The 14,352-nt window shown below is 42.2% G+C and overlaps 1 protein-coding gene across 1 annotated transcript in view; it reads right to left on the bottom strand.

The window, feature by feature from the left end:
* Window positions 1-9,401: 9,401 nt before the first annotated feature.
* Window positions 9,402-14,352, bottom strand: part of Mrpl13 (mitochondrial ribosomal protein L13) — a 30,148-nt gene continuing 25,197 nt past the window's right edge. The window contains exon 7 of the mRNA XM_021183878.3: window positions 9,402-9,645. Within this exon, the coding sequence (XP_021039537.1) occupies window positions 9,624-9,645 (22 nt within the window). The 3' untranslated portion in view covers window positions 9,402-9,623. The remainder of the gene's footprint in view (window positions 9,646-14,352) is intronic.

Genomic DNA, 14,352 nt, shown 5'->3' with positions numbered 1-14,352 from the left:
GGTTGTTGATTTTTGCGGAGGAGGCACATGATTGTCTTGGGGAGTGTCTTAGTCAGGGTTTCTATTCCTGCACAAACATCATGACCAAGAAGCAAGTTGGGGAGGAAAGGGTTTATTCGGCTTACACTTCCATGCTGCTGTTCATCACCAAAGGAAGTCAGGGCTGGAACTCAAGCAGGTCAGGAAGCAGGAGCTGATGCAGAGGCCATGGAGGGATGTTCCTTACTGGCTTGCTTCCCCTGGCTTGCTCAGCCTGCTCTCTTATAGAACCAAGACTACCAGCCCAGAGATGGCGCCACCCACAAGGGGCCTTTCCCCCTTGATCACTAATTGAGAAAATGCCTTACAGTTGGGTCTCATGGAGGCATCTCCTCAACTGAAGCTCCTTTCTCTGTGATAACTCCAGCTGTGTCAAGTTGACACAAAACTAGCCAGTACAGGGAGAGATGGGTTGGCTGGCTGGGGTGACTTGGTAGGCTCACACAGCCAGTTCAGGTTGACTCTCTTGGGCCCGTCCTCACTAAGAAGTTGCATTCGAATGAAGAGTGGAGGTTTCCAAGGCATAACCAAAACATTTGGTTTCAGAAAGCTGCTGAGTCATGGGTGTTGAATCATGGCTGTTGATTGGTGTGGTACTGGGAACAATAAGGGAAAGAAGGGCTCAGCTCACTTTAGAGAATTGCTATCCTCTTTAGGACACCCTGAACAAAAAAATAAGTACACAAATATAATGGTTTCCCATTATCTAATTATTAATTAGAGATATATTAATTTCATATTCTTTTCACCCACCCATATTGAAAAACTGAGATTTAAAAAACTACCAAGTGTTCAGCTTGCTCACTGCTTGAGTGGCTGTGATTTTTGTGAGTTTGGGACCATGAGGGAAATACCTCTTTTTAAAAATGCCTTATGTGTTATATTTAGTTATTTCTGTATTGTTTGGAAAATCTTTTGTAACAGATTTATGCTCTCAGAACTTTAAGGCATTAATAGGAAAAAGACCACAAAGGATTTCATAACACAACCCAACATCACACGATAATGTATTCTTTTAATATTCTCATCATAACAGGAACTGGGGGAAGAAAAAAGGATGCCCTACTGATATTTAGAAAGATGCTGGAAAGCAGTATCTTTAAAGGCAGAAAGGGGCATCAGGCTCAGTACTCTCCCAGGATTGGCAGTGCTTGCAATTTACTGATGTCCTGATCTTTCTTTGTATTTTATTGTGTTTTTTTGTTCTTATTAATTTCTTTTTTTTGTTGTTGATTAGAAAATATTCATAGCCAATATAGTAAAAGTGTATGTTATTCACCTAATGAGAAAGAAGTTTTATAATGAAATCTATACAATAAAAATATATTAAGGTTTATAATGAGCACTGATTTTTTTTTAAATACAAATAACAAGTAAGGCAGAAATGGAAGTATAAATAACAAACATATTTGTCTTCAGTTTTCAGCAGTCAACTGGTCCCAACTCAGTGAATCTTAATAGGATTACATCCTGATTATATTCTAATACTCTAAAATTGATCTCCTGAGCATCACCAACCAACATGGCTTTCACTATAAAAAAATGGATGGTATTTGAATGTACAGAGTCAAGAAAATCAGACTTTTCAAATATTCACACTTTTCCTTCTTCTTCTTTTTCTCCTACATACTTTTCCATCCTGCCTAAGAACTGGGAAGTTTGGAGGCAGACAACATTGAACTTCACACATGAAGTTCCTTTTACAAACTCTCCACTTACTAGACTTGGGAAGGAGAAGCAGAAGCCCCATTATGAAACCTCCCTGTCATTGTGTGCCTGTGGTATTCCTGGAGGGTCACCGTAGGGTCTATGTCCGCTCCACTACAATGTGTGCTGTCTCTAAAGCAGACAGCCCCAACTTTGGAGACAGTAAAGCTCAAAAGCTGGGTGCAGTTAAAATGCTCAGGGCCTCACATACTCTAGATCCATGAGGCCTAGCTACCCCTGAGCCCCACTTCCACCTCCATCTTTACACTTGTGCTACCCAGACAGGCACTGACTGCAGCTAACGCAGCCGTGCTTGGGAAACACCACCTGCTCTGTTCCCCTTGAAACAAGCCGGCTTCACAGCTGCTGGCCTTGTATTCTTTCCTCAACTCATTATGTCTGGAGTTTCCATCACCCTAACTTAGCACACGTTAAGTATAACATCTCCATGTCTAGGTAGTCAACCACTGCCTAGTGGCTCCTTGTCTGAGACTAGCTGGACACAGCTAAACTTATTTTCTCTGCTTTTAAGATGTGAATTAGGTTGCCACTTCCCAGATTGCTTCTGCATGGCTACAAGACATGCTATTACTAATAAAGTGGTTTCAAAATGCAAAGTTCAAAAGTGTCCCATGGCTGCCACCTGTCACTTTCCCATTTGCAATGAATACCGAGACCATCAAGAGCACACAGAAGGGTGGAATCCGGATAGAATGTTGGTGCTCCTGAATGACTTACCATCAACCAGAGTGAGTTTAAGTGGGTCCAAACACAGTGTTTTAGCTAACACTCCACACCAAAGAGTACCTTGTTCATGGATCCTTAAAGGACCCTGCTAACTAGGCCCAGATACCTGCCCACAATAATGGAGAGATAGTAAATATATGTTGCTTTAGGATGCTAAGCTCACAGCGACTTGTTATCAGAAACAGATGGCTCATAATGTTAAATGTGGTAGATGCTAGATGCAGGATCAATTTAATGAGCCCTCCAAGTTTCTGACACCTGCAAATGACAAACAGAAGACTCAAAGAGAGATGAAGGATGAGTGTCTTATATGACACCTTATTTGGGAGACTTTTGGAAATCTTGACTAGAAAAGTCTAGTGGAAGGCTGGAAAGAAGGCTTGGAGGTTAAGAGCACTGACTGTTCTTCCAGAGGTCCTGAGTTCAATTCCCAGCAACCACATGGTGGCTCACAACCATATGTAATGAGCTACCATATGCCCTTTTCTGGTGTGTCTGAAGACAGCTATAGTGTACTCATATACATAAAATTAATCTTTCAAAAAATGGGAGGGGAGCCCCTTGGTCCTGTGGAAGCTCCCAGGGTAGGGGAATGCTAGGGTGCTGAGGCAGGAGTGGGTGGGTGGGTTGGGGAGCACCCTCATAGAGGCAGGGGGAAGGGGGAGAGGTTATAGGGTTTGTGGAGGGGAAACTGGGAAGGGAGATAACATTTGAAATGTAAATAAATAAAATAACCAATAAAAATGGGGGTCGTGAGGGGCGGGGAAAGAAAAGTCTATTGGAGAAACAAGCCTGTATTTCAGGAGTGGTTTGTTCGGATCTGAAGATATAGACTTCATTATACAATAAGAACCAATAGTACATACATAGAGGTAACTGACCAAAGAGAGTCCATGTAGGAATGGTGCGGAATCCGAGGGATCACAGCATTTAAGGGGCAAGAAGAGCAGGGAAGCTTGTGATGGGGAACCAGAAGTCCTCATCAGCAAAATAAGCAAGCAAAGGAGGACATTGCTGAATACAATGGTTCTCAGCTTACTGTGTAACATACTGACACACGGGCTTGTGCACACTGTGCCATTAGGAGCTGGGAAATCCCCAAACTGCTTATGAACTAGGCTTCCCTTGTGAACAAACATTCAAAGCTCAAGGGCAGGATTTTAGTTTCCTAGCAGTTTAAAAAGTGCTATGAGTCCCTATCATTTTATCTTGTAAAATCTGAGGCAGGCCTCAGAGACACCTCAGCATGGCTTCTGTTTGGTCCAATGTTTCCTACCCTGAGTTTTCTTTCGTAACAATTCAAATAATAATATACTATAGATTCTTTCCATAGAGGTCTCATGATAACTCATCACACAAATAGGTTATTTCAGCAGTGGTGGAGCTGCGTCATAGAATAGCCATTAATATTTGTGATCTTAGAATTGACAGTGGTGCTTTACGTAAAACTTTCAATTTTTGGTTTCAAGTTTGTAGTCCCATGTGCTTTGGGAACGGTCTTTGCAGGCAGAAACTTTCTTACCGTCTGTTCTCCGTAGTATTTATAGAAGAATGTGTACACGGGAAATGTGCAGACAATACTTTTGATGAGTTTACTTTGTTAGGATGGGGCAGCGGTGATAGATTTGTATTGGCATACTACACACACACACACACATACACACACACAATTGAGTTGCACTGTACAGTCCATCTCTATAGGATTCCAACTCTAAGCTGATTATACAGGCCACTTTTGGGTAAGTGGATGAGGCTGCCGCCGCCTTTGTTCTCTGGCTGTGCCTGATGCTGCCCAGTTGCCTCCAGGGTTAGGAGCTGGCACCACTTCAAATTCTGGCACAGCACACTGTGTGCAAGGCTCTATGTGGAGAGATCCTGTTGACACATCTTGCCCAGGCCCCTGCTAACAGGGCCTGATCCAAGTGCTTCCTTCTCTTCCTTATTCCCTCTTAATGGTAGACTGTGGAAGGGAGATCTAGGGCAGCTATTGGGTACTGAGAAGATGAAGGTAGATTGATGTGGGGACAGTCATCTTTCCCATTCCCTAACCTGTTGGAAGTCTTAGTCTAACCTAGTATATACAAACCAGTCTCTTCTCTCCCTATCCTTGCTGCTACCTTGGCACAAGATGGCTTCTCTTCCACTTCTGACTAATCTCTTTGCTTCTGTTCTTGCTTCTCTCTAGTCAATTATTGATCCTTCAGCCATTACAATCCTTCCAAGAGAAGTCCTCTCTTGTGCTCCCAAAGCCTTAAAGTCTTTACATGGCTTTACAACACTCCTTATCTCAACTCTATAGCCACTACCTGCCCCAATGGCAGACCATTATAACCTCTGCTCTACATGTAGTACTCGGAAGATGCTGGGTATGCTCCTGCCTTAGGGCACTTAGACGAGCCACTCCTGTATGCCTTCACGTCTCCTGAGTCTCCTGTTCAAGATAATGTCCCTCCTTGAAGCTTTTCTCAAAATCTTTCCTACTTGTGACACTCCCGATGCCTCTTAGCTCTCTTGTCATTTCGTTTTGGGTAAATTAAACATAAAGCATGCATCCCTCCCATTCTTTTCATTCCAGGAGACGACTCGCCAAGCCCATGACTTTACTCACAGTAGCCCACGTCTGCTAGTACATAGAACGCAGCAGTGGTTTGATAAGGTCGCCCATCGAGTCTTGCTCATGTGCCTTCCTGCTTTTCCCTGTGACTTGGCCCAGGGACACTTGGACAAGACTTGGACTTAAGCTAAATGGTGCAACAGTGCCCCGCTGAGCCCAGTCACAATCAGTGGAACTTCATTTGTCTCTTGTGCATACATGAACAAAAAACATTGTTTTGGGGTGTAGGATTTTGTAGGATTACTGTGTTAACAGCCGAGGGGCCTCACATGAGGTCTGTGTATATACTACTAGTAACTAACTATGCATAACTTAGGTCTAACTTCCATATTATGACTTTATTTTACCTGCTTTCCTTCATTGGCTCTATAGCTGATGGGAGGGAGGTTAGGGTGGGATGGGGGGTGGGGGGAGCTGTTTCACTTACATATGCATCTCAGGCTCACCTTTCAGACTGCTGTGGGTGCTTAGTATTGGGACACAAACGTAGCCTGGATGGCTGAGAGCAAAGGTAGCATAGTACAGACTGGCGTGTGGACTTGCTTATTCAGCACTCGCAGAGTTTAGACCTCTAGGTCAGCTTTCTGAAGAATACACGCATTCACATTTCTGCATGATTTCCTGGCTCTGCCTCCACCCCATGTGGCTAACAGTGCACTAATAGGAAAAATCGCCGGTAATATTTCTTTAACAAGTTATCCAAATATTTTATTTGGATTATGTGGATCTGAATTCCCTCTAAAGAGCTGGACTCCTTTCATTCTTTTCAGTGATTGCGGCTGGAGCCACAGGGCATGAGAATTTCAAAGTGCCCATTTGCATGGCTTTAATGCAGTCTGAGGCACTGGAGCTCAGTTCCAGGAGCCCCTGAAGCACAGGTGTACCCCACCACCCCACCATCTTCTCAAAGCCACTGGCTGTGAGCATTTCACAGGTATTAACTTTGGAACCGAAGCCTGACGGCAGCAAAAGCAATTAAATCTACAACTACAGGATTGTCTGAAATCAAAGAGGTCCTGTCGTCCAAATGGCCTGGTGACAAATGCTTGTCTCTTCAGGGGCCCTATTAATGCTTCCTTCATGTAAAAACCATCCACTGAAGCTTGCTGGCCGTTAGCCTAGTAAAAACTGGCCCTTGACGGTAGCTGAGCATCTGTTTTACTGGTGCCCATCTGAGACTCATATTCTTCCAAGGTGAAGCCCCAAACAGACTCGAGGGAGGCTGCAGAACTACTTGGCCCTCTCTGTCCAGATGTCTTGGGCAGAGTAGAGAAATGCTATCTCTGTGTGTGCAGGTGATCATACTTAGGCTGACACGAAGCCTTAATGTCTGTTTTGGAAAGCTGACACTTTCTTAAACACAGTTCTATCCAATTCAGACTCCAGCCTGGCCAGCTTGGCTGCCAATCCCTCTGGGTCTTCTAAGCTCTGCAGGTCTTTGTCTCACTTGTTTCACAAAGGGGTTTTAGCCAGGAGATGTCTGCCTCTTAGCCTTGCTCCTGCCTGGATGTGATACTAAGCCCCTCTTAGGGGAAGGTGGCTAAACAGCACAGTCAATTGCAGCATTGAGAGAAAGGCACATGCTGAATGATGGAGCCCAGCTCTAGCGTGGAAGGTCAGTGATGAAGGGCAGAAAGCACTGCAGGGATTTGCTTTGTTTTAAGCCTAGTTCAACAACTACGAACAAAAACTCTACTGTCCAATCACCTTAAAAGATGGCAGCATTACTTTATGAGTAGCCCCCTGGAGGCCATCATGTGGTACAGTTCACAGAGACTCAGAAAGGTTACGTAGTGTACTGGCTGGTTCTGTGTGTCATCTTGACACCGTTACTTAGAGGAAGGAACTTCAGTTGAGAAAATGCCCCCATGAGATCCAGCTGAAAGGCATTTTCTCAATTAGTGACAGAGCGAGGCTTCAGCCCATTATAGGTGGTGCCATCACTTGGTTAGTGATGCTGGCTTCTGTAAGGTAGGCTGAGCAAGCCATAAGCAGCACCCCTCCATGGCCTCTGCGTCAGTGAGACCTGTACAGTAAAACCTTTGCTGGTTAGATACCCACTGCCTTAACAGTAGGGGGGAGAATTTCTCTTACTTGAAACATTCCAACCAAATTAAATAATGATCATGGAACTCATTTTAATGAATAAATATTTAATCCATTTAATAAACTGACAATTAACTAAAGCTTTGGCTTTTTTCTAAGATTTACCCCACTGTGGAAAATATCCTTTATCTCTTTGTCCAGCCATCACTTTAAACAATGATAACTGATTTTTTTCCCCCCAAATAGAGCCTAGATAAGAACTAACAGCAATCCTAAGTATCTCTCTCTATATTATCCATTATCACCTTATAAAATAAGTACTTGCCGCTCCATAAAAATACAAAATAAGGACTTGGCATCCAAAAAAGAAAGTGAAAAGTCTATGGCCCGCCTCCATTAAAGGAAAATACACTCGTACAAAGGTCTTTTAAATATGATCACTAAAAATTCAGGATTAGGTAGAATTAGGAAAACCAGATGATCTCATCAACTGAAAGTAAAAAAGGCCGTGGCATGAAAGCTGACTGGAGGAAAGCTGGATACCTCGGACCGCTCCTGCTCTGTGGAAGTGGAGGGGAGCTTCACTCACCTTTCTTGCATCAAACCCATGCCGACTTCATCTGAGGATACACCTATGGAGTCTGAACACTGATGACAACCACTGACTACTGACCACCTGAGTAGGCAGAGTCATATTCCTTGCATTGTTAAATCCTTTCCAAGTTAGGTATTTAAACAATGCTTATCATACTTGGTATTTCACTTGGTATATTCCTGAATGATAATAATGTTAATCTTGGGGATATTACATTCTTTCAACTCTCTTGCTTTTGTTATCGCTGACAGAAAGCCAGTGCCCTAACATGGAAACTTCTGTTTCTATTTTGGGAAAAAAAAAATCACTTTGTAAAATGATGGTGGGGCAAAGAGCTGTTGGAGTTTTACAGAATCATACAAACAGTTACAAAGTTCAGAACTGGCTTTCTACAGCGAGAACCTGGGCAAGAAAAAGCTAAATGAATGAAAGATGAAACCAGGCGATGTTATCAATGAGAAGACATCACCTCAGACTTCTGTCAGCCTGGATGGAAAGGACTCTTAAAGGTATTTCTAAAAAAGTCTGGCATTAGAATCTTCAGGAGAAAACCTCTTGGATTCATACATCCTATGTCAGACTTGAGCCAGTGTCTTGAGAACATATGCATGTAGACTTCAGAACTGGCCACTGCTCACCTTCAACTACACCAGCAACTGAGAACCCAGGTGACCTAACTCAAACCCTTCTGACCACAATTCTCCATTCACGCATAACATTTCTTAAGTCCTTTCATGTTTACTTTGAGACTTTTGGTGTTTGCCATGGTATATTTTCCTAAATGACTGAAATAACGCTGATCCTCACTCAACAAAACGACTAATGAGATTATATCCTCTCACTAGTCAGTCATGACTTGACTACTTACTCAGCTGCAAGACCCCTGGTATGTGTGCATGCAAATGCTCTGTCACTTGTATTATGAGGAAAAAATGCAGGCTCAGAGGATGGTGGCCGAGAACAGTATCATGGGTATCTCCTTTATACCTTGAGCAACCGTTTTCTTCCCCCAAAGACTGCATTTCTACACTTAGCCCTGTCTTTATCAGACCCTAGCAACCAGCCCTCCTAGCACCACAAGAAACAACACTGGCTTCTGCATGTACAGAATGTGATGCCTAGCCAACAGGGAACTACAGAAAAAGCCACACCTATATTGAGGATTTTGCTAAGACTGACTGACCTAACAGGGCATCAACAAACCAAAGTGTCACCTGTGCATGGCTTGGTGAACCGATTGGCTCACTGGAGTTAAAGTTCATGGAGTAAAAGTTGAGTCAAAACAGCCACTCACTAAAACGTTCAAATCCAGCAAGGCTGACGCTGCATGGTAGGTGTATCATGGAGTCTCATCTACAGCTGACCTCCACCTCCCACATCCTCCAGCATCTCCTTAGACCATAAAGAACGGAACTGGCTGTTCAGGACACAGAAAAAGATGGTAGCAGCATATCCACACTGAGCCAGCATAATGAGTTCTACAGGATGGGGGATAATACACCACAGGTAAGGACAGGAATAGGGAGGGTGGGCCTTGTTCACAGATGTAAGAACAGTAATCTCTTTTGTGAGAAAATACACAAATATGGTGATTTTTGGCTACTTACAACTGCATGTTATAGAGGGGCTATGTTTTCAGTAAGAGACATTGAATAGCTAACCAAATAAGCATTTTATTAACATGTGTAGCATTTAAAGCAGGTTACACAGGACACGTCTGTAAAACAGTATGTTCTACTGCACTTTCCTTCTGAGGCTTGGCCTTCTTGAGTGTTCCCCACAGGGAGCTCTCGTGGTTTCTCTCTGCCTTGGGCCATGGTAATACTTCAGGAAGCATTCAGTCTCTTGCTGTAATGTTCGATCATTTCCATTCTCCTACATCCGAAAATCATCAGGTCTGAAAGATTAAAAAAAACTGTGTGTGTTTCTTCATCAACTACTTTTTCATTTTCTCCTGAATGAAGATTTCCCACTTTAAAATGGAAGTAATTGTTCACTTAATGGCAGAACTTCTAAAACACATTCAAACCAAAGTACTACAAAACAGAAGTGACAATTTCAAAGTACTTTACAAAGTAAACCACAGTTTCTGTGCCTAAATATATATGTATTTAGTAACTTAAAATCTTCAGTTTCCCAGGGTGGTAGGATAGCTCAATGGGAAGAGGTGCTAGTGTGAAGGCCTGATGACCTAAGACCGACCCCTGACTCCCACACCAGGGCAAGAGATAACTGACTCCCACATGCCGTCAGACCTTCAGACGAATGTCTATGTGCTTAAAAACAAAAAACAAGAAAGCAAAAAAACCTAAGTTCCTAAGGTTTTTCCCTTTACAATAGATTTCTTTTTATGTTAACAAGTGGTGCTGATCTGTTCATACCCAGAGCAGCTGCTTAGAAGGCCTCATGTGAGCAAAACTCAGCACTGCAAGTCCCCGAGTCTACGGTTTAGGCCAGTGCTGGACTGGTTGAAACAGGCTGCAACATACTCTCTTTCCCAAATTCCCAAACAGCTCCTGACTGTGAGAAACAGCAACTTAAGTCTTGTGGGAAAATCCCACATGACCAGGCTAGCTAGCAGCATTATAGAAAACCCTTATGCTCTCTACCTGGGTCCCTGCTCCTTAAAGGATTAGAGAGGGCAAAATCTCTCTTCACTATCTTCAAGTTTATGAGCTAATGCACATTTTATAAGGACATGGGCAAAACATTTGTTTTGATATTATTTACAGTAAAATTGACAATATGCACATTATTAGGCTGAACGGCTTTCACTTCCCAGGGCACGCACTAAGAATAACCCTTGCTCCCGTCACTAGCTATAGCTAGTGCTCCCTTGGTGTTTCCTGTGCCACGGTACCCAGCTCCTGGAGCTACTCTGCCTTCATAGCATCATGTGTGTTACTCATTAAACGCTCTAACCCTGATTCCACTCTGTGGAAAGACAGTCTGAAGGCCACTCATGGTCGTCCTCAGTCCTTCTCAGCTCCACCCTCTCTGCCCTTCTCCTGTTGGCACATTTCTCAATGTATACACGGGGAATCTGGGGGTTCACTCTACGTTTTCAAGCACCACTGATGCTAAGACTTTCCACTCAGTTTCTCTACAGAGGTGACTTGTGTTTAATATAAAGCATCATTGAGCTAACAAGTGAGAGAGTAAAACGCACGCAGATCAAGATTAAGAAATGTTCACTTACGCAGTCTTTCCAGACAAAAGCTCTCCAGCAGAACTATGCAAAACTCAAAACTGAAGAAGTTAAAATGATCCAATTTTAATTTTTAGCCCACACAGTAAAAAAAAAAAATTCCACTTCAATGAGAGTACCACACAGGCTATGATTATTGGAATTGTGTAATATGCTGGCAAAGCTGCAACAATTATGGAAATAATTACTGATATGATAGTATTAAAATAAGTGTCCACTTGAAAGCTATGATTTCAGGCAACAGATGTGTGCTTGCTTTCTCCTTTTCCTTTTTCCTTTCCTTTCCCCTTTCTTTTCCTTTCCTTTCCTTTTTTCTTCTTTCTTTCTTCCTTTCAATTTCTTCTCATAAATAAGGAGACAGTCTAAGTATCAGCTGCACACAGTGAGCACGTGCTCAATCAGGCACATGTCTATTCATATCATCTAGAGCATAAATTATAACCTTACAGCATTTTCTTCACAAAAGTTCTGTACTGTAAAGCGCACTAACATGATAAATTCCCATTAATGAAAGAAATCAGATGAATGGCCAGTTGAAAATGGCTTGACTTTAAGTTATGATTTTGTTATCCATAGCTTTCAGCTCTTATTTCCTACCATTATTTTAAAAAACGACTACTCAGTAACTTGGCAAAATGGAGTTAGCATATGCTGAGAATAGGCCTAAGAGACCAGAGCCTCTGTAAGCACTAAAACAACTCAAATGAAACTCCAAGAGTAGTAGTTTTGTGTGGTGGATATTTTTTTTTTTTTTTTTTTTGGTTTTTTTTTTTTTTTTGGTTTTTTGAGACAGGGTTTCTCTGTGTAGCCCTGGCTGTCCTGGAACTCACTCTGTAGACCAGGCTGGCCTCGAACTCAGAAATCCGCCTGCCTCTGCCTCCCGAGTGCTGGGATTAAAGGCGTGCGCCACCACGCCCGGCAAGAGTAGTAGTTTTGAATGAAATGAAATCAGACTTAGTAATCACCAGTTAGCTTAATATTTAGGTTGACAATTATTGCTGCTAGTATATGCAGTATCTTCACGCCTGGTGTGGTCTAGGCACACGTGTTTCCATCATATCTGCAGATTCACCATCAGGTGGATCCTGAATAATTTCTAATGATTACATTCCAAAGGGAGACTATATTCTTGAATCATCTATTTTTGGTGGAATAAAAGCTATTTCAGGTAAGTTCTTCCTCCGAAAGGAGAGATCTTCTTCTCATAGAGGAGAATTCAATAGTAAGAAATTCCACTTTCAGTGTATTGAATTGAATGGTATTTGAGATATTTTAATTCTACATTTAAAGTATACAGAAATGCACTAGAACTTGAAGTGCTAAACTTGAATGGCACAGGCCAGCGAGGCAATCCCTTGTGGTTACTAAAACTTAAAGTTCCATCAGAGTAAAGTCTACTCATCAGTAACAGTGATGGCAGAGCAGCCCAGTGCTACAGCGGCTGGAGCCGGCCGTGCCGGCTAGGAAGCTTTTCCTGGGCACATGCGTTTCATGCACTAAAAACTAACTGGACCTGATATCAGCTCTAGCATGCAGAGAAAATGACATTTTGAGTGATTTATGTTAAATGATTACTATAACTCTACCACAATGAAGTTTAAATACATGTATATCCATTTACTCTTTTGGCAACAGAAGTTAACATATGTGGCCTAACTACTTAGGGGGAAAGACTTTAATGAGCCATAAAGAAAAGCCTGCCGTCTAATGTGTATTCCTGCTACAGGGAATACAAAGTGAAAGAGCAGGAAAATCCATCCCCACAGTAGGAATGCAACTAAGGCAAGCAGCTCGAGGCTCCACTGAGAGTCCTTAGAAATAACTGCAGAGAAGCCCATTCTGTATTTATACAGTGGAGACAGAGAAAGTCAGTTATAAAAAGAAGCAGTTGTGACCGGCATTGCTTGATTTAATAACATTAAATAGACTTAATTTTGAATGTGAGTGTATTTCCACACTGCTTTGGGTAAACTCTTTAGACTATTATTAGAACTTCAAGTTCATAAAATGTGGTTGGTGATATATTTGATTTAATTGCATCCCTGGTAGATCTGGTTAAAAAATGCTATCACGATTCTGCTGGTCATGAATATAAGCTTATTTCTGACAATGATTCTATGAGAATATTAGATATGGAATATATTTATGGGATGTTGTTACAGGAAGGCCACTTGATGGAACTTCAAAGACTATTTGCATTTTTAGATGTAATTTATTAAAACTGAACATTTGGGCACAGCGTTCTTCCTACTTAGATACTTGTATGTAAACACGCTGTACAAACAGTCACGCTAATCCTGTGTGAGGCCAGATGAGAAGCCAGGCTGAGTGAAGGGTCTACACCTAGGCCATATAGAGGTAAGGTCTGACCCTGAGTGTGGAAGTTGGTAAGGGAAGGATTCATCTCTTCATTTTTTGGGAACTCTCACCCAGCCCTGAGAGCACGTGGCAAGTCCTTTCTCCAGGAGTGGGGCTGCTCAGACGAATGGCTGTTCAGTACGTACATTGTGGCAGCAGTAGCTGACACACGGACAGCTCGGCTCACCGAAGATGCACAAAGTGCTCCAGTGCTCCAGTCGGGAGGATGACCTAGGAGCTAGTTACCCTCTGCTCAATCCTTAGTCACACTTAGTACACCAACTTAGTGACTACTTCACTTCTCTGCTGATACTTTCCAACTTATAAAAAATGGGATCAAACTATACTAACTTATTAGTTCCTTAGAGGGTAAGAACCTGTAATTACATGTAAAGTATCGTAAATGCTTTCTTACCTCTTGCTATATTTAGTTATTAATATAGGGAGACAAATAATAATAATAAGATATAAATTAAATTATTCTGGGTAGTGAAAAATGGCTATAAAAACTGAAATATGTTTTGTTTCTTTTTCTCCTAAGAGCGTTTGAACTTCACTTATAAAAGCTGATGAGGAACATTCTGTATCTTTGTGAATTCACTTGGTGAGAGCATGTCGAGTGCTCAAGCAGTGTGCTGGGTGCTGTGCTTAGTACTAAGCAAGACAAGGACACAGTCTTACTGCGAGCTGTGAAATCTTGTGAGCAACACAAGACACTACAGAGACAAAAACATACCCAACCCATGCTAGGAGACACAGTGTGAAAGAACTATCCACGTTAGAGCCCAAGCCAGATAAGGACTACAAGAGGCACTGCCCAAGAGAATGAAGTTACATGCCACATCCTCTGTATTTCCAAGTCTAAGGAGCCTGGAGACAATCAGACAAGAGATGGCTTGTCATAATGGACATAAGGTACAGGGAATTTGTGTGGAAGAAGAGAAAAACATTTTGTTTTTTTCTTCTTGGATCAAAACTAAAATTCCCCAGTCAATGGAGTTTCATTAGGTGACACTGTCTTAGGAAGCCATCTGAAAA

Source organism: Mus caroli, unplaced genomic scaffold, assembly GCF_978045245.1.
Source record: "Mus caroli unplaced genomic scaffold, Mus_caroli_1 scaffold_16, whole genome shotgun sequence".
Taxonomy (NCBI): Eukaryota; Metazoa; Chordata; class Mammalia; order Rodentia; family Muridae; genus Mus; species Mus caroli.
The sequence above is the reverse complement of the archived record's forward strand: the minus strand, read 5'-3'. Positions and strand labels throughout refer to the sequence as shown.